The sequence below is a fragment of the Mustela nivalis genome, assembly GCF_964662115.1.
Source record: "Mustela nivalis genome assembly, chromosome: 9".
NCBI lineage: Eukaryota > Metazoa > Chordata > Mammalia > Carnivora > Mustelidae > Mustela > Mustela nivalis.
This window is the reverse complement of record NC_139028.1, coordinates 79,590,027-79,610,475: the sequence shown is the minus strand read 5'-3', so window position 1 is coordinate 79,610,475 and position 20,449 is coordinate 79,590,027. Positions and strand designations below refer to the sequence as shown.

At 46.4% G+C, this 20,449-nt stretch overlaps 1 protein-coding gene and 1 long non-coding RNA gene across 13 annotated transcripts in view; one reads left to right on the top strand and one right to left on the bottom strand.

Annotated features, from left to right (window-relative positions):
• Positions 1-2,232, bottom strand: part of LOC309872728 — a 32,453-nt gene extending 30,221 nt beyond the window's left edge. For all 9 annotated transcript variants that reach the window (XR_014316088.1, XR_014316089.1, XR_014316090.1 and 6 more), the window contains exon 1: positions 2,101-2,232. This is a non-coding gene — a long non-coding RNA (uncharacterized lncRNA). The remainder of the gene's footprint in view (positions 1-2,100) is intronic.
• Positions 1,921-19,834, top strand: E2F8 (E2F transcription factor 8). Of its 4 annotated transcripts, none has more exons than XM_082747344.1 (13): positions 1,921-2,223; positions 3,403-3,530; positions 5,714-5,992; positions 6,358-6,514; positions 8,453-8,767; positions 9,192-9,353; positions 11,192-11,329; positions 12,987-13,190; positions 13,494-13,581; positions 13,840-14,359; positions 18,053-18,185; positions 18,304-18,692; positions 19,010-19,834. In XM_082747344.1, exons 2-13 carry the CDS (start codon positions 3,516-3,518, stop codon positions 19,190-19,192), a joined length of 2,583 nt encoding a protein of 860 aa, XP_082603470.1. In that variant the 5' UTR covers positions 1,921-2,223; positions 3,403-3,515; the 3' UTR covers positions 19,193-19,834. The 4 variants fall into 4 exon arrangements, with proteins under 4 accessions (XP_082603470.1, XP_082603472.1, XP_082603471.1 ...); XM_082747346.1 differs by having other exon boundaries at positions 1,959-2,211; XM_082747345.1 differs by lacking the exon at positions 1,921-2,223 and adding an exon at positions 2,605-3,078.
• Positions 19,835-20,449: the final 615 nt, after the last annotated feature.

Here is a 20,449-nt window from a genome sequence, read left to right as displayed (position 1 = left end):
TCTTTTTTTTTTTTTTTAGTAGAGCTACTTTTCATCAGTGACTTGGATTTTTATTTTACATGCTTCAATAAGATATGACAATTGTCATTCAAACAAGAATTACTATATCCCACTTTTCCTACTGTTTGCTTATGCTAGGATACCAGGAGGGGTGGAAGCTTACAGAGTGAAGAACATAGCTTTCAGTGGAAAGCCCTTAGGAGTAAACAGATTGGCTTCCAATCTCAGCCCTGCCACTTAGGGACCGTTCTGTTAAAATGCTCTTCTTCACTTTCCTGACCCCTGGTGAACACCTTTGCTGAGTATTAATGAGATGCCCTCTGTGCAGGGTCACCAGAGGTGGCTGCTCCTTGTACTGTTTGCCTTACAGGTCCTTGGCATCAGACACCTGGGGCATCAGTGGCCATATAGAGATGTGAACTCGTGAGTCACCGCCTCTGAACACAGGAGAGCAGGAGCACTCCTATAAGCGCTGGGGATGGGGAGTGGAGAGAGGGGGCAATAATCTGAAACAGTGGCAAAAGCAGAAACACCATCGGCCCCCTTCTGCTGATGCATGTAGTAAGCACACCTTTATCCAGAAAAGGTGTACCGGCTCAAGAAGAACCAGCTACTTAGGGCTGTGGGTGGTGACGGCTGCCCAATGACCTTCGCTTTAGTTTAAATCAGACTTTCTGCACAGAACCCCAAAAGGCGGGCTTTCAGGTGGCAGTGCCCTCCTGAGCAACACCTGCCTGAAGTAAATGCGGCCGGTGGCGGCAAGGGGAGGACAGAGGCACCACAGCCCCTGCGCACCCCAGAATCGCAATCCACTGTTCACAACGCGGGCCCCCGGCCCTAAGGTCGGTCGCTGCAGCACTGCGACCCCAGCCTCTGGATGACAACATCCCCGCCTTTAAACAGCGTTCTCGGGACTATGGGAATGTCCCGCGCTGCAAGTCAACCCTGGTGATTCACTGACACATGCGTGAGCCTAGGAGATCGTGGACAAGGGCCTTGCCGGAACTTAGAGACGCGAGAATACAAAAGAGAGGGAAGAACTCACACCAAACCGTCGGGAGATGGGCGCCCTGATCTAGGCGCGGTTGGGCAATACACGCTGTACCGCAACTCCCGCGCAGGTCCCCAAAAAGGGGAAACGCTTTAAGGCAGAGAACCGCAGGGCGAGCCAACACCCGCGCACACAATCCAGGCACAGGCAAGGCAGCTCTGCCGCCCTGGGCCTCGGTTTCCCTGTCTACAAAACGAGAGCTTTGGACTAGAGCGTCTCCCAATCCTGCTATTAATCTAGAACTCTACGATATTCCATACTGAAGCTGTCCGAGGCTCGGAAACCGGAAAAAGAGGGGAAAGCGAGGGAACACGACACGGGAGGGGAAAGGGAGGAGCGGGTGGGAGATCACGAGAGGGAAGACGACAGTCGCCCGGAAAACGCTTGGCGGGTTTTCAACCTTCCTACACCTCCTCCCACACCTGAGTTCTCACGTCTCGGCCGAGGCCCCACGCCCGTCGAGTTTGGGCACCAGTTAGCCAGGCTTCTCCCTCTGCACACCAGTTCCTAGAAGCCACGGGGCAGGTGGTGGGCAGCACAATGATGCACGCCAGAAATGCAAGGGGGAATGGTCCCGGCTGGGGTCCGGAGGGCAGGTGAGCGGATCCAGAGCTGGGCAGGGAGTGGGACGGCCAGCCTGGGAATCGCAGAGCGCCCGCATCTCAGCCCCCATGCTCCCGGAGGGCCAAACTTCGATCCCCAACTTTAACAAGGGGACGGGGGGTGTTCGGGGGGAAAAAAAGGAAAAAAAAAAAAAGTTGCTGAACTTTTCCCCCAACTCGGTCGTGGAGGCGGGACCGGAGGGCGGTCCCTACACCCTGATTCGCCGCCGCCTCCTGTCTGGAGGCTCCGATTGGCGCGCGGGGTCCGGGGCCGGGAAGAGCGGGCGTGGGGGAGGGGAGCGGCCCTCCTAGTCCGCGGGATCGGCTCGCGCCGGGAGCGGGTTAATTTCAAATCGGGGGCTTGGCTGCTCCTGGACGGTCACGCTCCCTCTGCCCGCCCGCCGGCCCGCCAGTCCCGGTCCCGGCGTTTCCCTCCGCGGCACCCACCTCGGCGCTGCGTGAGGACCGACTGACGGCCCGACACGCGGGCTCCCGGACCTGAGCGGGGAAGGGGCGCCGAAGAGTCCCCGCTCAGCCCCCGCCGGCTCCAACCGTGAGGTGAACTGACAGGTCAGCGGGACGCAGAGGGATGCGGCGCCCGGCCCGCCCGGCACCGGGAGAGGGCTCGGGAGGGCAGCGGCGGAGACGGCCGTTTCCCGCCTCTCGCTCCGCCGGGGGCCGTAGAGGGAGGAGCTGAGCTCCCGCGCAGAGGGGAGGGGGCGAGCGAGGGGGAGGGGCGGGGATACCGCGGTTCCGGGCGCGGGTTTGCCCGCGCTCAAGCCCCGCGCAGCTAAGGGGCGGTGCCGGCCACGGTCCGACTTTCCGCGCCAAATTTTTAAATCGAAGGCGGAAGGTCCGGACCCGCCCCTGGAGCCGCCAACCAATCGCAGGCCCGCACCCAGCTCCCTGATTGGTTAGGAATCGTTGCCCTGGGAACCGCGGAGATGCTGTCCGGGAACCGCGGGGCTGGTGGCGCGCGGACAGGGCCCTGGGGGAGGGGTAGTAAGCCGGGCGGAGGGGGAAGTGCGCCGGGCGCGGAGCGGGTGGCGGCAGGGGTACGCTACCTGGTTGCTATACTGAACAAATGCAGACTCTTCGGTAAGATCCAAGATCGTGGCGTGAACTGGCCACACGAACTCAGAGTACACAGAGCTCTGCATCTATAAGAATGCCTTAAAAGAAGAAAAAGTCTTAATCATAAGGCGCTCTTTAAATACCCAGAGTACTTTTGGAGCTTAAGGACTGAATTTGGGAGTTTCCTATCAAGCTATTTCCCGAGACTTTACTGCTGACCCCGTGCACGTGTGTATCGGGGGGAAAATACAGGCATCTAGATGCAGACTTTTGTCGAGATGCTTGGGGTCGTGTCTGCTCTGCCGGAACCAGGGCTGGGGCGCTGAGTCCCGAGCCCTGACCTGTGAACAGGTGGGTGCTTGTGCTTACGACGGTCCTTTTGGTGGGGTCCGGAGAATGGCGCGCCTTCTCTCAAGGTGGGAGCGGACTGTCACTGGAAGTTCTGTGGTTTGTTTAAGTCTCCTGACAGCAGATCGGTTTGCTGAAGGAATTTATTGGCATTTGATGAAGTTCTCTGTCCAGTAGGGCTATCTCTGGTCGGGAATAAAATGTAAATGTAATTTGTCATTTTTCGTTAGTCTTTGTTTAAGTGGTCTGTGGTGTCCATGAGGGAATATTCAACGAATCTCCTGGTTTTATTTTTTTTAACTTTTTCTATTTCCTTTTCTTTTTAAGGAAAATAAACTTTTTAATAGAATTGATTGGACTACTTAAACCATCAGGGTGTTGGGAGAAACTCCAGATTTTTCATTTTTAAAGAAACTCTAAATGTATGAAAAATTTACAGAATGGAGAATGAAAAGGTACCTTTTTAACTTTAGTATTCATCCTCTCAGTTTTAAATGCAATATCCTGATTTAACCCCATAATTTTCCATATCCAATATCTTATTAATGCCACCTCCCATTTTAGTTAGCTTCTGTAAAAACCTAGAAGGAAGGCAAATTTAATTTTTAAAGAGGTGAAGAGTTTGGCCAGAGGTAAAGTAATCTAAAGTTTTTGATGCTTTGATTTCAAATGGAAGTCTCAAAGAGATAAGCAGAGAGAAAGGTAATAATAAAATTTGAGAATAATAAAATTTGTTAGCTCCTTTATGATATTTCTAAGAATTCTTGAAGGATTAGAATTCTGAGAAGGTATTTGACATGATTTGAATTTAAGATGATTTTCTACCAAATCGGGAGCTTCTTAAACTTGGGGGCCACAACACTGAATTTGTGAGCTAGACATTTTGTAAAATAACTAAAGAATTGTCAGTAGGGGTGTCTTGACTGATGTCCAACAGTAGTTGGTTAAAAAATGAAAAATGCAAAGTTCCTCAAAGGTTTCGATATCAGTCAAGTAAGAGAACTGCTATCTTTTCTGATAATCTGAGGCAAAGGACAGCAGCCTTTAGAGAGATGGCAATCTTGGGTAGCCACCGTGGCATATACTTAAGAGGGCCCCCCTCGTATCCATCATACTGATTTCCATGTAAGAACACCATAGTTGGACTGAGGATGTTTGGGGTCAAGTCCTGTGCAACCTCTCTCAGCCGGGGTCTCATCTTCTGCAGAGGAGGACTACAAGATTTGGTAAAAATTACAAATAATAAATCCCAAGGAGTCAAAGACATGTTAAACAGTCCCATTAATCAAAGTCACTGAGGAATTAGTAAGTCTCTGTGTTCTTTCACTTTATGGCCATTCCAAGATCTTCTCTAAAATAGCTATAGGTGGTAAGAATGTGTGAAGTCCCCCAGTGGCCAGTAGTAGAACAAACATAGTATCCATTCATATTTGTGCTGCTATTAACTTACCCTCATGTCTCAGTGGCAGTCCTGCCTCTGCCAGGAACTAGCTTTATGACTTTGAATAACTAATTTTCTTTTTCTGGGCCCCATTTTTCCTTCTATAAAGTGAAAGGGGTAGGGGCGCCTGGGTGGCTCAGTAAATTAGGCATCTGCCTCTAGCTCAGGTCATCATTTAGGGGTCCTGGGATAGAGCCCTGTATTGGGCTCCCTGCTCAGCGGGAAGCCTGCCTCTCCCTCTCCCTCAGCTCTTCACCCTGCCTGTGCTCTCTCCCTCTCTCTCTCAAATACATAAAATCTTAGAAAAAATAGTAAAGCAGCAGAGGTAAATATTGAAAGAGCAGACTTTCCTTTGCTCTTAGGCACTCTGGATTTTGCTTCCTACTACGTTTTGCCTCTAAGTATGACCATAGGCTAGCTCTCACCCTTGTCTCCTTGGCTTTCTGACTTCTACATCAATGGTGTTTTACTGAGCATTCAGTGCATGCTGCCATTGGGCCAGGTGGACACACACAGAGGAATGGGACGTGGTTTCTGCCATATAGGCTTTTACTTACTGCAGTGTCATGTGTAAAAGTCATTTCTAGGAGTTTTGGATCACTTAAGTCATCAGTCCCGTTAGGAGAAGATGAGTGAAAGGTATATGAAAACTCTCTATACTGCCTCCAACACTTCTTTACATCAAAAATTATGTCAAGGGGTGCCTGGGTGGTTCAGTGGGTTAAAGTCTCTGCCTTCGGCTTGGGTCATGATCCCAGGGTCCTGGGATGGAGCCCCGCAGTAGGCTCTCTGCTCAGCAGGGAGCCTGCTACCTCGTCTCTGCCTCTCTGCCTCTCTGCCTCCTTGTAGATCTCTGTCTGTCAAATAAATAAATAAAATCTTTAAAAAAAAAATTATGTCAAAAATGTTTTAAAATTAGGTCTTCAAAGTCTTTGTTTTTTTTTTAAATTCTTGGAACATAAAAATAAAAATGTAAGTCTGTGCTTTATTGCAAGATTTAAATGGAATTTAGCTAGTAAAAAGATAGTAAGTGTCACGTGATCATTAGAAGACAGTTACTAATTTAATCGACTCTCCAACCTCATTAGGCATGTTTTCCTTAGCAATATTCTATTTATTGTACAATTTCTGAAGTCTAAAGCTGTCTGATAAGTCCTGTTTTATAGTGGGTTTCATTGTTTACTTGTTTTAAACCAGGAAAATCTCTTTTTTGAGCCACATAAAAGAGGACTCATGAAAACACCTCTAAAGGAATCCACGGCAGCAAATACAGTGTTGACAGAGATCCAGCCTGACTTTGGCCCTTTGACCACACCCACCAAGCCCAAGGAAATCTCCCAGGGAGAACCGTGGACACCAACAGCAAACCTGAAAATGCTCATCAGTGCCGTGAGCCCCGAGATCCGAAACAGAGATCAGAAGAGGGGGTTGTTTGACAGCAGGAATGGATTACCTGAGACCAAAGATTGTTTACATGTAGGTTTGCAGAAGACTGGGTGGACACTGGTGGGTGTGTGTGTGTGTGTGTGTGTGTGTGTGTGAGAGAGAGAGAGAGAGAGAGAAAGCATTGCCACCTACAGATTGTTATTCGCCTGCTTCCAAGCATGGGAAAGGTTGGACTCCATCAAATATATAACACCAGGAATTCTGAAGCCTTTGACTTATTTTCAGTTCAATCTTCCTTTTTAGATCTGCCAAGCAGTTTCATACTGGTTCCCACCTGTTTACTCCCAATTCTGCCGCTGTTGAAGCTAAGCACGTTAGCCCTCGAGTGCAGAGGACCCCAATAAACCTGTCAACTTGATTTCCGGCTCAGACGTTATTTACCTCTTCTTTTGCAGGAACACTTATCCGGAGATGAATATGAGAAATCCCAGCCGAGTCGAAAAGAGAAAAGTTTAGGATTGCTGTGTCATAAGTTCTTAGCACGCTATCCTAACTATCCCAACCCCGCTGTGAATAACGACATCTGTCTTGACGAAGTCGCTGAGGAACTGAGTAAGTACACAGAGGGTTCAGGGAGAGGGTTAGTAAATAAAGTGACTCCGTGGACTTGCTCCCTCGGACCCACGCTCATCTAGCCAGTGTGTGTAATGACACAGTCGTGCCATGTGGAGATGATAAATCCCCAAAGCCCTATTAATTTAAGAAGGAACGCAGAGAGTTTCCAATTTCAGCTAGTCTTCAAACAGAAGGACAAAATGACAATGGAGATTTGCTTCTGATTGCATTTCAAAAGCTCAGAAGCTGTAAAGGAAGGCAACATTGTTTTAGGAGTTGTTTCATAAACAGCTACAACTTTGAACCTCTGTGTCTGTTCTCTCCTCAAAGAGCTGGGCTGAGGAATGGGATCTTCATGGTTTCAGATGGGCACGCGCTTCTGTGAACAGAAGCTGGGCTTTCGCGCGCCCTGCCACTCAGCTACGTGTTCGTTTCTGGCAAAAGTTACTGTGCTTCTCCTGCTCCTTGACTCCTTTCTTCAGATACTTGAATCTAGTGACAGCTACAAAGGGGTCTGTGGCCAATTGGGGATATCTCTGGAGTCATGAAAATATCATAATCTGAACCTGAAGAGAGGATGCAGGATATTTTAATGTAGCACCATCACTTCCTCAAAGGAATTTTATTCTTCAGATACATGTTTATAAATATCAAGTTGATTTCCCATTTTAAGAATATGCCTTTCAGATTCATCTATTCGCATATCCTTAATTAGAGCTACGTAGGCTGTGCCTTTATCTAGCAGGTAGCTGTTGACCCCCTACTGTGTGCCAGGCAACGGTTGTTAAAGCTTGGGATGCCATCCATGAATGGCAGGAATAAAGTCTTCCCTCCTGTGGAACCTACTTCCCAGTGGGGCCTAATAGATAAGTATGCAAGGGACAAACAATAAGGAGAGATGATGACAGGTATTATACAAGGCACATAGTAAGCAAGTAAGAATGATGCCTGTTGGAAGGTAATACATGCTGTGGGAAAAATAAAAGGTAGAACAGGGCAAAGGGGAACCAGGAGTGCTGGGCGAGTGCTTTGCAACATTAAGTGAGGTGGTCAGGTCAGACCTCCTTGAGAAGACGACATCTAAGCAAGAACTTGAAAGAACGGGGAGGGGTCTGGGGTGGGGAGTGGGGAGGGCTTCAGGAATGGCAGTTCCAGGCAGAAGGAATAGCTCATTCCAAAGGCCTTCAGACAAGGGCATATCTGGCTGTTTCCAGGAACAGCAAGAAATCTCGGTGCTTTGTGCCTATCATATGACAGCTATGTGTGTGTGTGTGTGTGTGTGTGTGTGTGTGTGTGTGTGCATGTGTGCACATTCACATGCTTTGACAAATAATATAAAAAGAAACAGGTAATGTGTGGAATTTCGATCTTAAAGATTTATTTTTGCCACTTACTGGCTCTATATCTTGGGGTGAGCTACTTAGCCAGCCTGAGCTACTATTTCCTCCTCCCGAAACTGAATAATAATACCGGCCTCACCAGTTTACCATAGACATTTCCTCTGGCTGCATTGCCCATAGTGGGCCCTCAATGAATGCTTCCTCTCTAAGTCATATTCTTGGTACCCTGTGAGATCAGAAACATGTCTTCCTCGTCCTCACAGTCTTTGTCAAGTGTAATTAAATTCCCTCATCCAGACCCACTGATCAACAGACAGTGGGAGAAAAAGTTATTCTGTTCTATCCACATTACAAAGTCTGATCCTAGGGGCGCCTGGGTGGCTCAGTGGGTTAAAGCCTCTGCCTTCAGCTCAGGTCATGATCTCAGGGTCCTGGGATCAAGCCCCGCATCGGGCTCTCTGCTCGGCAGGGAGCCTGCCTCCCCCTCTCTCTCTGCCTGCTTCTCTGCCTACTTGTGATTTCTGTCAAATAAATAAATTTTAAAAAAAAAAAACAAAGTCTGATCCTAGTACGTATAATTGCTCATTCTTTGCAGATGTCGAGCGGCGACGCATTTACGATATTGTGAATGTCCTAGAGAGTTTACACATGGTGAGCCGCCTGGCCAAAAACAGGTACACTTGGCACGGGCGACATAATCTCAACAAAACCCTTGGGACTCTGAAAAGTGTCGGGGAGGAGAACAAGTATGCCGAGCAGATCATGATGATCAAAAAGAAAGAATATGAACAAGAGTTCGATTTTAGTAAGACTTACAGTATAGAGGATCATATCATCAAATCAAACACGGGCCAGAATGGACACCCAGACATGTGTTTCGTCGAACTCCCTGGAGTGGAGTTTCGGGCAGGTAAGGGATGGTTGGAAACGCCGGGCTGCACGGTAATTCTCAGAGGCCTAGAGGAAACCTTTCTTCTAGAATACTGTTCTAACACTGCTGTGACGGCTGTGGCTGCATTTTTTTTTTCAGTGTTCCAAGATCCATTGTTTATGCACCACACCCAGTGCTCCATGCAATTCGTGCCCTCCTTAATACCCACCGCCAGGCTCACCCATCCCCCCACCCCCTCCAAAACCCTCAGTTTGTTTCTCAGAGTCCACAGTCTCTCATGGTTCACCTCCCCCACTCCGATGTCCCCCAATTCATAAGATGTTAAAATGCAGCAGTTGTCAACTGTCTGATCAGGTTGTGGTATTTTTAGCCTTGTTACTTGAGAAATTACTTGTCCCTTCATGAATTTTAATTCTCTAATCCTCCTCCTCCTTCTCCAAAGCTTCTGTAAACAGCCGCAAAGACAAGTCTTTAAGAGTGATGAGCCAGAAATTTGTGATGCTGTTTTTGGTGTCAACGCCTCAGATAGTCAGCCTAGAAATCGCTGCCAAGATTTTAATTGGGGAAGACCACGTGGAGGACCTGGATAGAAGCAAGTTTAAAAGTAAGTGTCATGAGCGCCGTGGACTTTTGGGCCACTTCGTAAACCATAAAATCTTACCTATGAACCGACTGCCAAATACATTTGCTATACTGACATCGTCTCTAATTACACTTTTGTGCCTTCACTTCATCCCAGAAACCATGATTATACTGTCTTTCGCTAACTTGTAGGCTTCAAAGATATGTATATAAGTACTCTTTATATGTCTGGCACTCTAGCTTATAAACAGTTCCTTAAAAGTTAACTCCTTGGGTGCTGTAACTTTGTCCCCACTTTGCACATGCGGACTCTGTGTTGCCCAAAGTCTAAACGAGCAAGTAAAATGTAAAGTGGGTCCAGACCCAGGTCTCTGCTCTCGGATGTAAGCGTGTAAATAACTCTCCTAAAATCGTTCCCTAGAAGTGACCTATCTGCAGCACCCTTGGTTTGCCATTTTGAAAGAATGGTTTTAGCTAGATCCGCTCAGAGAAGGAAAAGGGCTTGGACAGGTTTCTGACGCTGAGCTCTGCCCACCCGGCAGGGACAGGCTTTGCAGGAGCCTCTAGGAAGAGAAGCATGTGGAAAGAGGGGCTCAGCAGAGGGCGCCTGGGTGGCTCAGTGGAAGAAGGCCTCTGCCTTTGGCTCAGGTCATGACCCCAGGGTCCTGGGATCGAGCCCCTCCTCCCTGCTGAGCTCCTCCTCCCTGCTGCTTCCCTTCCCCTTTCTCTGCCGGCCTCTCTGCCTATTTGTGAACTGTCTGTCAAATAAATAAAATCTTAAAAGAAAAAAAAAAGAAAGAGAGAAGACCTTTCTTTTAAAAAAGGCTCAGCAGATGGGAAGAGCCTGTTGCGTGCCCACCTTTCCTGGGACCACATCCAGGCAAGACATGAGGCTAGCCTAAACGGGGCGCATAGTGGGGAGTGCCCAAGAGCTCAGACTCCTTTCCCATCCCTGTAAAGCTGCACTAGTCCCGCGAGATTATAGTCAGACATTCCCAGCTTGATAGTGTCTCTATAAAGACAAAATTAAATCAAGGGTAAAGGCAATAATACCAACAATTGGCTTGGGAGATGTGCAATTTCAGAAAACAGTCCCCGTATTACTGATGGGCCGCCTGCTTTTTCTGACTCACCAGGCTGCTTTCAGCTCTCCATTTCACTGGTTAGTCACGGCATCAGAAACCATTCTGGGAACTGCAAATGTGTCATTTGCCAAATCGCCAGGGAATTCAGAACCTTCTGGCCTGGCTTTGAAGAAGGAGCCCAATTTGTGATTTTGTACTATCAAGCCAGAAGTAGAGACAGAATTCTCATAACAAAACTTTTTAAGATGCATTATGTAAGATTTGTAGATTTCACAAATCTCTGCTTTGCATATAATATAAAGACAGTATAAAAACTTACAAATTTTATGGGTATAGAATCTCCCATGCTTATGATGCTAAATAAATCTCATTGTTATAAACTGTCACAAGCATAAAAACAGTACATTTATCATCAGGTGCTTTATCTATTCATAAAACTCTTCTAAATCCTCATTAGAAGATGCCCAGCAATGGAAAATTTTTATTAAAAAATTTGTAACGTAGCTCCCAATAGAAGGATCTCATGAAGGTTTTTTGCAACTGTTGTCATTTCAAAATTCAGTACCTGCAGCAGCTGAAGTCTTTTCCATATTTAAAACTATTTTTTGTTTGAATTAAAGCAGTAGCACCAGAATAACTTAAAAGAGTCACATTTTCCTCTGTCTGTCGTTGATGGCTAGGATAGCTCTCTGAATATACATGAAGTCCTTATGAAGCAAAGTCCTTTGATCTTTCATTATTCCATTAAGTGGTATATATACCTTTTATTTTCCAGCAAAAATTAGGAGGTTGTATGATATAGCTAATGTTCTCAGTAGCCTGAATCTTATCAAGAAAGTTCATGTTACAGAAGAAAGAGGCCGAAAACCAGCTTTTAAATGGACAGGCCCAGAAATCAGTCCGAGTCCCAGTGGTACGTATTTGCTTCCCTTTACTCCTTGCTTCGTTGTTCTGAATTAAGGCACATTGGGAGATATTCTCTCTTCCCCTCCCTGCCTACCTTCCCACATGGAAAGAACGTATATAAGTTGTTGGAAAGACAAAGATGGTGCCACTAGGGAAAGTTTGGCTATGGGCTCCATCAGCAACCTGCGGTGTAAAACACCACCTGCCAAGAGGCAGAATCTGTGTGTCTAAAAGAGCCTGCACACACTGAGAATATGAAATGAATTCATTCCAGTATTAATATTCTAGTCTCCATCTTGACTCCGGGGCTCTGACATTTTACATTCCACCAAGGATCCCACGCCGAAATGTTTAAAGTGACAAGAACACAGGCCATGGAGGCAGAGGGGAGCTTAGCCACTTATGAGTTCTGTGGCCTTGAGCAAGTTGTATCTCCAAGGCTGTTCCCTCGCCTGCGAAATGGGAAGAGTAGTGGTACCTTTGCAATGTTACCACAATTCTGAATATGCATTGACTCTTGAACAGAACAGCGTTTAGGAGCGCCATCAAAATATGCATATGACTTTGACTCCCCCAAAACGTAACTACTAATAACCTATCACTGACCAGAAGACTATAAAGTCGCTTAGCAAATACTTTGTATGTTATATGTATCATGTACCATATTCTTACAATGAAGTAAGGTAGAAAACAGAAAATGTTACTAAGAAAATCATAAGGAAAAGAAAACACATTTATAATACCTCACTATAAAAAATCCACGTAGTCATTGCCGTTCAAGAGTCTACTGTAATCTCAGAGAGAGGTCCCTTGGTGCAGGGATTCAGAGTGTCGGTTCAGGGGCCAGACTGATGGGTTCATATCCCAGGTCCATGTTCACCTGAGAGACCAAGGTCACAGTGTGTTAATATCTCTGAGATGGGGATGCATTTCCTAAGAAGTTGTTGAGAATGTCTTACTCCATTTAGGCTGCTATAATCAAATGCCATAGACGAGGGGGCTTATAAACAACAGAAGTTTATTTCTCAAGTTCTGGAGTTTGGCAAGTCCGAGATCATGGCACCAACAAATTCATTGTCTTGCCAGAGCCTGCTTTCTAGACTGCTTTTTGTCATAACCTCACAAAGGTAGAAGGGACTAGAGAGCACCCTGGGGCCTCTTTCATAAGAGTCCTAATCCTATTCAAGAGGGCTCCACCCTCCTGACCCAAGCACCTCCCAAAGGCCCCACCTCCCAACAGCATCCCATGGAGGGTTGGGATTTCAGCCTGTGAACTTGAGGGGCCCAAATAGTCCATCCATCACCGTGAGGGTTGCCATATTTTATCGGGCTAGGACTCCACAGATTAGAAGATGCCCAGTTTGGAGTGTGTATCTGTAAGAAAGAGAAACCATAGTGCTTACACTAGCACAACACTGGTTGGCTATAAGACGCAAGGGATTTCAGCGATGTTAACGTGTGAAATCTTACCTCAGAATTCGGTTAGAATTAGATTAACAGGGTTTTGTGCCCAAAGACTTTCAGATAGCATCTGCCCCAGGCTCAGTGCTCTGTTACTGTTGACACTTAACATTCCTAAAATCGATCTCGACTACACTTGAGCTTCAGCACCCACAAGGAACCCAAGCCGGCTGGGTTTTGACCCCCTGCCTTCTCTCTTTCAGGCCGTGGCCCCGTATTTCCTCTCCCCTGCTCCGATCTGGAAGCAAAGCGTCCTTCGAAAGACAACTGTGCCAAAAACCTCTTCTCCACGCGTGGGAAACCGAACTTCACTCGACACCCATCTCTTATCAAACTGGTAAAGAGCATAGAAAGTGACCGGAGGAAGATAAATTCTGCTCCCAGCAGCCCCATCAAGACCAACAAAGGTATATTTTCAGGCGCTGCTCAGAAGAATTCCTTTTTATCGGCTTCTTCAGCTGACTTGATCCCTACGGTACTTGTTAGAGAACCGTTTCAATACCCTTAGACCCGGACCCACTTGAAGCCTAACCCATGTCTGAATGAAAGGGTAAAAAGTAATTGGTGGGTTTTATTGTTGCATTGCTATGTGATTTGTGGGGGAGGTGCGTGTGCTCTGTTCCTTTGGCTTCAGTCATGTTTCATCTGTGTGAGCATTCATTGTTTTTCCTTGACCAGTGTCCCCCCCCACCCTCTTTCTGTTTCACCAGCTGAGAGTTCTCGGGACCTGGCGCCCTTCCCAAGTAAAATGGCTCAGCTCGCGGCTATTTGCAAAATGCAGTTAGAAGAGCAGTCAAGGTAGGTTAGTAATACTTTTTAGTGGCAGGATGAATTATTTCTACATTGCATCATTAGGATTACTTATTTTATGTACGGATACGCGCCAGCCTTGGAAACCGGGAAGATAATCTTTTCCATGACTCTTAGGCAGTCATTACAGACACTATCTGCTGGTTTCATAAACGCACGGTTTCAATGTGGGCCAGTCTAAAGCGATAGAACATTTTAGAGAAAATGTGTTTCCATTGTCTCATGCCTTGAAATCTTGTCCCTTAGTGAACCCAGAAAGAAAGTGAAGGTACAGCTGGCAAGATCCGGGCAGTGCAAACCCGTGGCCCCCCTGGACACCTCAGCAAGTGCTGAGCTGGACCTGACGGCACCGTCCCTCATCCAGCCCCTGGGGGTGGTCCCCCTCCTCCCCAGCCCGCTGTCGCCGGCAGTGCCAGTGATCCTACCTCAGGCCCCTTCGGGCCCATCCTATGCCATCTACCTGCAGCCTGCCCACGCCCAGACTGTGACACCACCCCAAGGCCTGAGCCCCACCCCATCTTGTAAAGCCACAAAATCAAAAGACGCCGCAGATGCCACCACTGAGAAGGCATCCAGTGACGCCACCAAGTCCGGGGCCTCCACGAGGCCTGGAAGCTTGCTGCCGGTGCCGGAGAGACCAGGTGCCAAGAACCGAGACAAGGAGCCTGCTGGAGAAAGAGGCTCCAAGAGGGCAAGCCTGCTCGAGGACAGTGGTTCCAAAAAGAAATTTAAAGAGGACCTAAAAGGACTTGAAAATGTCTCCGCAGTAAGTACAGCCTTGACCTGTATGAAGCTTTGGGAAGTCCACAGTTGATCAGAGGATAATGCAGCAGCTCGTGAAATTTACCAGAGCAAAGGGCAGTTTCTCAGAAGACAAGAAACCGTTCCTTAGCATCCCATAATCCAAACAAAGCCCCAGACAGCTAATCCCCTGACTGGGATGACGGCAGGGACATTTTTAACCTTTGGAGGAAGGGATTATTTGCTCTCTTTTTAAAGCACCACGGGTGGTTGTCCTTAAGTCCATTTCTCTGTCACATACGGGAATGCAGACACCTGTCATGAAAGTCTTAAGTAATTTACAAGCAGACGTAACCCCAAATGAATGGATGGATGCATAGGGTTCTTGTAACTCCTGCTCTCTGAGTCACTACCTAATGTTCGCTTGATGTCGTGTACCTGGCATCAGTCGCCTGGATGAAAAATTGTTCCCTCTGTTTTTACTTTCCCCCTAAAATTTAACCCTAGATTTCTGTTTTGTATAATAGAAAAGTCAGGCTTATTCTGGCAGATTATTGGTATATTGGCTGCATTGGCTTGTAGAGATTGTGATGTTCCAGATCATTTTTCTTCCTAGGTGGAGTTAAGTTCAGGAAGAAATTAACATTTATCAGTTGCCCACCAGAAGTATGAGGCAGTTTTATATACATTATCTCATTTTTCTCCATCAGGACAATTATATATGGAGGACATTATCACCAAACAAAACACCACTAACCATGGAGGCAGAAGTTAGTCTCCCATTTTGTCCCTGCTATTAACAAGCTATTTTACTTCTCTGCATCTTGTTTTTCCACATCTATCAAGAATTTATTCCCCCAGTTCTTCCTGATCATCTCCTGGGTATAAAGCTCTGTGCTCTGGATCCGCTCAAACACAGCACCTGCCCTTGATGACTGTTGCTTTTGAATTCTTGCCCCAAGGCCCCGTTACAGTTTTTGTGAGGTTAAGTGCATTTATTACATGATAATATACAAAAAGGGGCTTGTGATCCCTTGAAGGCACCGTATAAGCTGAAGTGTATTATCTGTAGCTGTTGTTATTAAAGTGGCTTTAGAGTTTATAAAATCTTCCCGGAGGATGGCCTCCTGGTAACCGTTCAAAACAGCTTTCAAAACATTCAAAACGTTATCTTAGCATAGCATCATTTTGCATTTAATATACATGCTAAGGGGGAAATCACCAGCCTTTGGCTTGATTCTATTTTCTGGGAGGTCCATAATCTCTTTGGGCCAATGGATATGATTTAATAATGGTCTCCTGTTGCTTACATCGTGATTTAGGATTAGGATTTTCAGGAGATAGATTTTTCCATGTCCCTCTGCTTCTTTTCTCGTCTCTATGACTTCGTTTGGACCACTTATCTTTAGTATGGACTGAGCTGAACAGAGAAGAAGAGAGATTCATGTGCCAATTCATTCATCAAACATTACTGAGAACCTACACTTCCCACGGGTAATAGACAAATGAGAGAAGGCAGTCCACAACATGTACACTTCCCACGGGTAGTACATAAATGAGAGAAGGCGGTATACAATGTGTACACAAATGAACACAGATACATAAGGTAGTGCTTTTTTACTGCTTTTTTAGTGCTTTTTTACTGCTTTACATAAGCAGTAAAAATGAAACGGGCTGACGGAACAGGAAGGATGGGATAAGTCCTAATGTAGGACTAGATGAGAAACATGCAAGCGGAAATATACCAAATTCATTCATCCTGCTAATTAGTACTTATGATTAAAACAAAAAACAAAAACAGAAAGGAATCGGCATTTTAGGTTAAAAGATTTTGTGAAGAATGTAGTTTGTAGGAAATGGAAAAATAATTATTATCAGGGTACTATAGGTTTTGCTGAAGATTTGAAACAATTAAACCAGCAACCAGAGTAACTTGTACCATGAGAAAGTATGATTAATGGTTAGCAAAGAGCAGCTCTTTGTAAAATGCCTAAATCCACCCATTAAGTTTCTGTTCCTGTAGCTTTCAAGGAACCCAACCAGCAAAGCTAGGGAAGCAGCACCAAACCTTTAAGAAACGAAATAAAGAAAGAAATAACCGTGTCATGGAACAGTGTGAGCATTGAGGATTCTGAATTCACTGGTTCCCAAGGAAAAGATGGGACCTACTAACAGCTAAATCAAAGCTTAGACTGTTGTTTGGACAATGGTGAGAAGAAAGATCTGGAGGAAGATAAAAGGAGGGCCCCCAGGTTACAAGAGCTGCTTTTAGCTTTTGCCAGGCCTGCTCGTGGTAAGGCGGAAACGGACTTTTCAGGCAGCTCAGCCACCCGTGCAGGCTCTCTGGTGAAACGCAGAGACCAAGCAGGCTTGGTGAGCGATTCACCCACCCAACGCTGGCCATTTCTGTTGCAAATAGAACTTTACTGCTTGAAGCATTTGCTCCATGGCTTTGGGTCCACGATATGAATCAATCAGTTCTCTTTCTGATCTCCAGTTTTTGAACTCTGGTGCCCTGACCTTTAGTTTGTATGTTAAGAACATTACCACTGGAAGCTAAAGCACTAGGGGAAAAAAAATGCATAGTTGTATAATTACTTAGTTCTCAATGAGGGGTCAGCAAACTTTCTGGAAAGGACCAGATAATAAGTATTTTTGGCTTTGCAGGCCGTATGGTCTCTGTGCTGACTATTAACTCTGCCATTGTCAGAATAGAAGCAAGCAGCTATAGACAGAACATAAATGAATGGGCATGGCTGGGTTCCAATGCAATTTCATTCACCCAGCTAGCCTGGAGGCCGCATTTTGGCCTGTGATTTGGCAACCCCCCCTTTTTTTTTTTTTAAGATTTTATTTATTTATTTGACAGAGAGAAATCACAAGTAGATAGAGAGGCAGGCAGAGAGAGAGAGAGGGAAGCAGGCTCCCTGCCGAGCAGAGAGCCCGATGCGGGACTCCATCCCAGGACCCTGAGATCATGACCTGAGCTGAAGGCAGCGGCTTAACCCACTGAGCCACCCAGGCGCCCTGGCAACCCCTTTCTTAAAGGGGTTTTCACCATTTCTTAAAATGTTTCCCTTGAATACCAATACTACCAAAAATTTAGCTGCCAAATCACCCAGGAAATGCTACATGCTGGATGCCCCCTGGAGATTTACAATGCGTGCCATCATCAAAGCCCCTGAGAAATTCTCTAATAAAGACAGCATTTTCCTTTGTTTGATTCAGCATTCCCAAGACCTGTTCCACCATGACTCGGGCCAACTTGCATCCCATGGAACCAGAGTTCCTCAGAACACTTGGAACACTTTGGGAAATGACCATCCTAACATGATTTAAGAATAATCCTATAATAATATGACAGGGCCTTTATGGTGTCCAACTGCATTAAACATGGTTCTGATAGCACCACATCATACCAAAAATTCTCCTGGGGGGACTTGGGATGTCCATGTGAGGGGGGTGTGTTGGGCAAATTCTACCCTTAAGCAGGCTCACTTCTGGCTTTAGGACACTTCCTAAGACCACCACATCTAGGAAACCAATGGCTTATGATATTCAGGACAAGTGTTAGATGAGGAGAGAGGGCTATTGTCTTCTGCTAGCCCTATAATACTGTTGGATGCACTGATAAACCACCACAGAGGGATACAGCACAGGCACATAGCCATTGTCCTTCCACACTTGTGTGTAAAATAAATCCTTCCTTGTTTTCTAGACCCTGTTCCCATCGGGATACCTAATCCCTCTCACCCAGTGCTCATCCCTGGGGGCAGAGTCCATTCTATCCAGTAAAGAAAACTCAAGTACACTGTCCCCAAACCACAGGATCTACAGCTCCCCAATCACAGGTGAGTGTACCTAAAACACTATTCAAATGTGGGTCAGGCTCAAGTTCACGTAAGCCTTGTAAGCTTCCAGGACAAATGCCTGTGCTTTTAAGATATCTTCCCCCACTTTTCTTTCCAGGTGTTATTCCAGTGACATCATCCGAACTCACTGCTGTTAATTTTCCCTCTTTCCACGTAACACCTCTGAAGCTAATGGTCTCACCAACTTCTGTGGCAGCCGTCCCTGTTGGGAACAGCCCGGCTCTCACTTCGAGCCACCCCGTTCCCGTCCAGAACCCAAGCTCAGCCATTGTAAACTTCACCCTGCAGCACCTGGGACTCATCTCCCCCAGTGTGCAGGTGTCTGCCAGCCCAGGAGCTGTTCCCGTGTCTCCAAGAATAGAGGCTGTTAGTGTCATATCAGATAATGCAGGCACTCAGCAAGGAAGGGCCTCCAGGTACGACTCTCCTGTCCCAGGCCAGAACCAACCAAATGGACAATCAGTTGCTGTGATGGGGACACAACAGGTGAGAGCATTTCCATTTAATAGGCTTTTTTCCCTCCTTGGGTTATTAAGGCCCAAATATCAGTATCATGGAAGACTCGCTTTTGCTTCTCTTCCCTGGAGAGGGAAAGGATGGGAGGAGGAGGAGGAAACTGAAGGCCTAACTGCCTTCCAAACCCTGGAGAAGTACCAAGGAGTCCACAGTCCTCCCGGCCAATTGCAGAAGATGCCAGCTTCCTTTTCTGTGCCCTGCCCTTCCAGTTCCGGCCTCCGAGGCTAGTAGGCCATACCTATCTGTGCAGACTTGACATCTTTTTCCTATTCTCTCTTTCTGATCAGCCTGTTCCCGTCACACCCAAAGGGTCACAGTCAGTGGCCGAAAGTTTCTTCCGGACCCCAGGTGGACCAGGGAAGCCGACCGGCCCATCCTGTGTGGATTTCGATGGTGCTAATAAAACCTCCGTAGGAACTCTGTTTGTCCCACAGCGAAAACTGGAAGTCTCCACGGAGGATGTCCACTAATTTACAGATTGGACTCCATTTAATTTTCTTAAAGAGTTGTTCAATAGAGAAGATGTGATCAGACTTATTTGGAGAATATATTCTCTGAAAATACTGTAAATATGTTGGGGGTTTACTTAATTTCAAAGCAGACACTTGTTTTCCTACTTATATACATATATACACACACACACACACACACACACACACACACACATATTTGTACTAAGTTAATTTCAGCCGTCATTCCGACCGGATAAAAGCAAAATGTTTTTAGTATATGTGCTGCCGAAGCGAGCACTAAAAGCAAAATGTTGAACTAAGGTGAATTAACTTCCAGAGGAAAGGATTCATCGTCTCAGTTGTGCCTATACTATTATGCAATGTAACCTTATTCAAGTTTACTTTCCTTTGAGTGACTACATGACCTGCGCAATGCACCATTCTCCTCACCTTTGCACAATGAAAACGCTGTGATGTATAATGTTGTATTTTTAAATGGGAGGCTATAGCTATATTTTTTGTAATTCCTTTAAACTGTTTCTTGTTGCCATGTGTCCTTTTGTAAAGTTTGCAAGAATCCTCAATCAAGTCTATGGAAAAATTATTTATAAACATATTTTTAATCATAAGTTGTTCAAATTAAAACTTCTCTAAAATGTATTTCACATTTTCATGTGGCTGGTTCGGGCACTGTTGGGAGGAAATGAAAGCCTCACTAGCCGGGGAGGCGGGTCCTTGGTAAAGGGCAGTACCTCCGAGGTTCCCGTAGATGCCCCACGTTTATAAAATGGCCCTACATTCCTTCCCCCCTTTTGATCCTCCCTATGGCTCTACTTTTCAGCAGTGAAAATGGCTTTGGCTGTCGCTTGGCCATGGACACCCAGCTGAGTCTCTCCTGTACTTTCCACCATGCCTGGGGAGATTAGAAATGAAAGACAGGAACAGGGGTGCTCCCTCTGTGGGCCTGACCCGACCAGCATCCAGCCCCGTCTCTGGGTGTCCAACCACATACAGAGGACGGACTGCAGTTCTGGTCCTCCCACCACACTTTCCAAACAGCTGGGCTTTGGGGATGGAAAAGCAGCAGTGGGGATTCTCATTTACTCAAGGAACTACCACACTAAAGCCTCAGGAGCTCCAGACTAAAGCTGGGAGGGGTTAAGAGTGCATCTCCTTGGCCCCCTTGTTGTGGGATGAACTAACTGCACCTTCACAGTTGACGTGGGCCTTCACTGATCAGGGTCTTAGAGGATCCTCATGCTATTTACTATAGGC

Excerpts from the sequence above, each read along its gene's own strand:
- E2F8 (XM_082747344.1), top strand. Across the intron at positions 8,768-9,191 it reads TGGAGTGGAGTTTCGGGCAG|CTTCTGTAAACAGCCGCAAA; the intron begins GTAAGGGATGGT and ends CCTTCTCCAAAG. Across the intron at positions 18,693-19,009 it reads CTGTGATGGGGACACAACAG|CCTGTTCCCGTCACACCCAA; the intron begins GTGAGAGCATTT and ends CTTTCTGATCAG.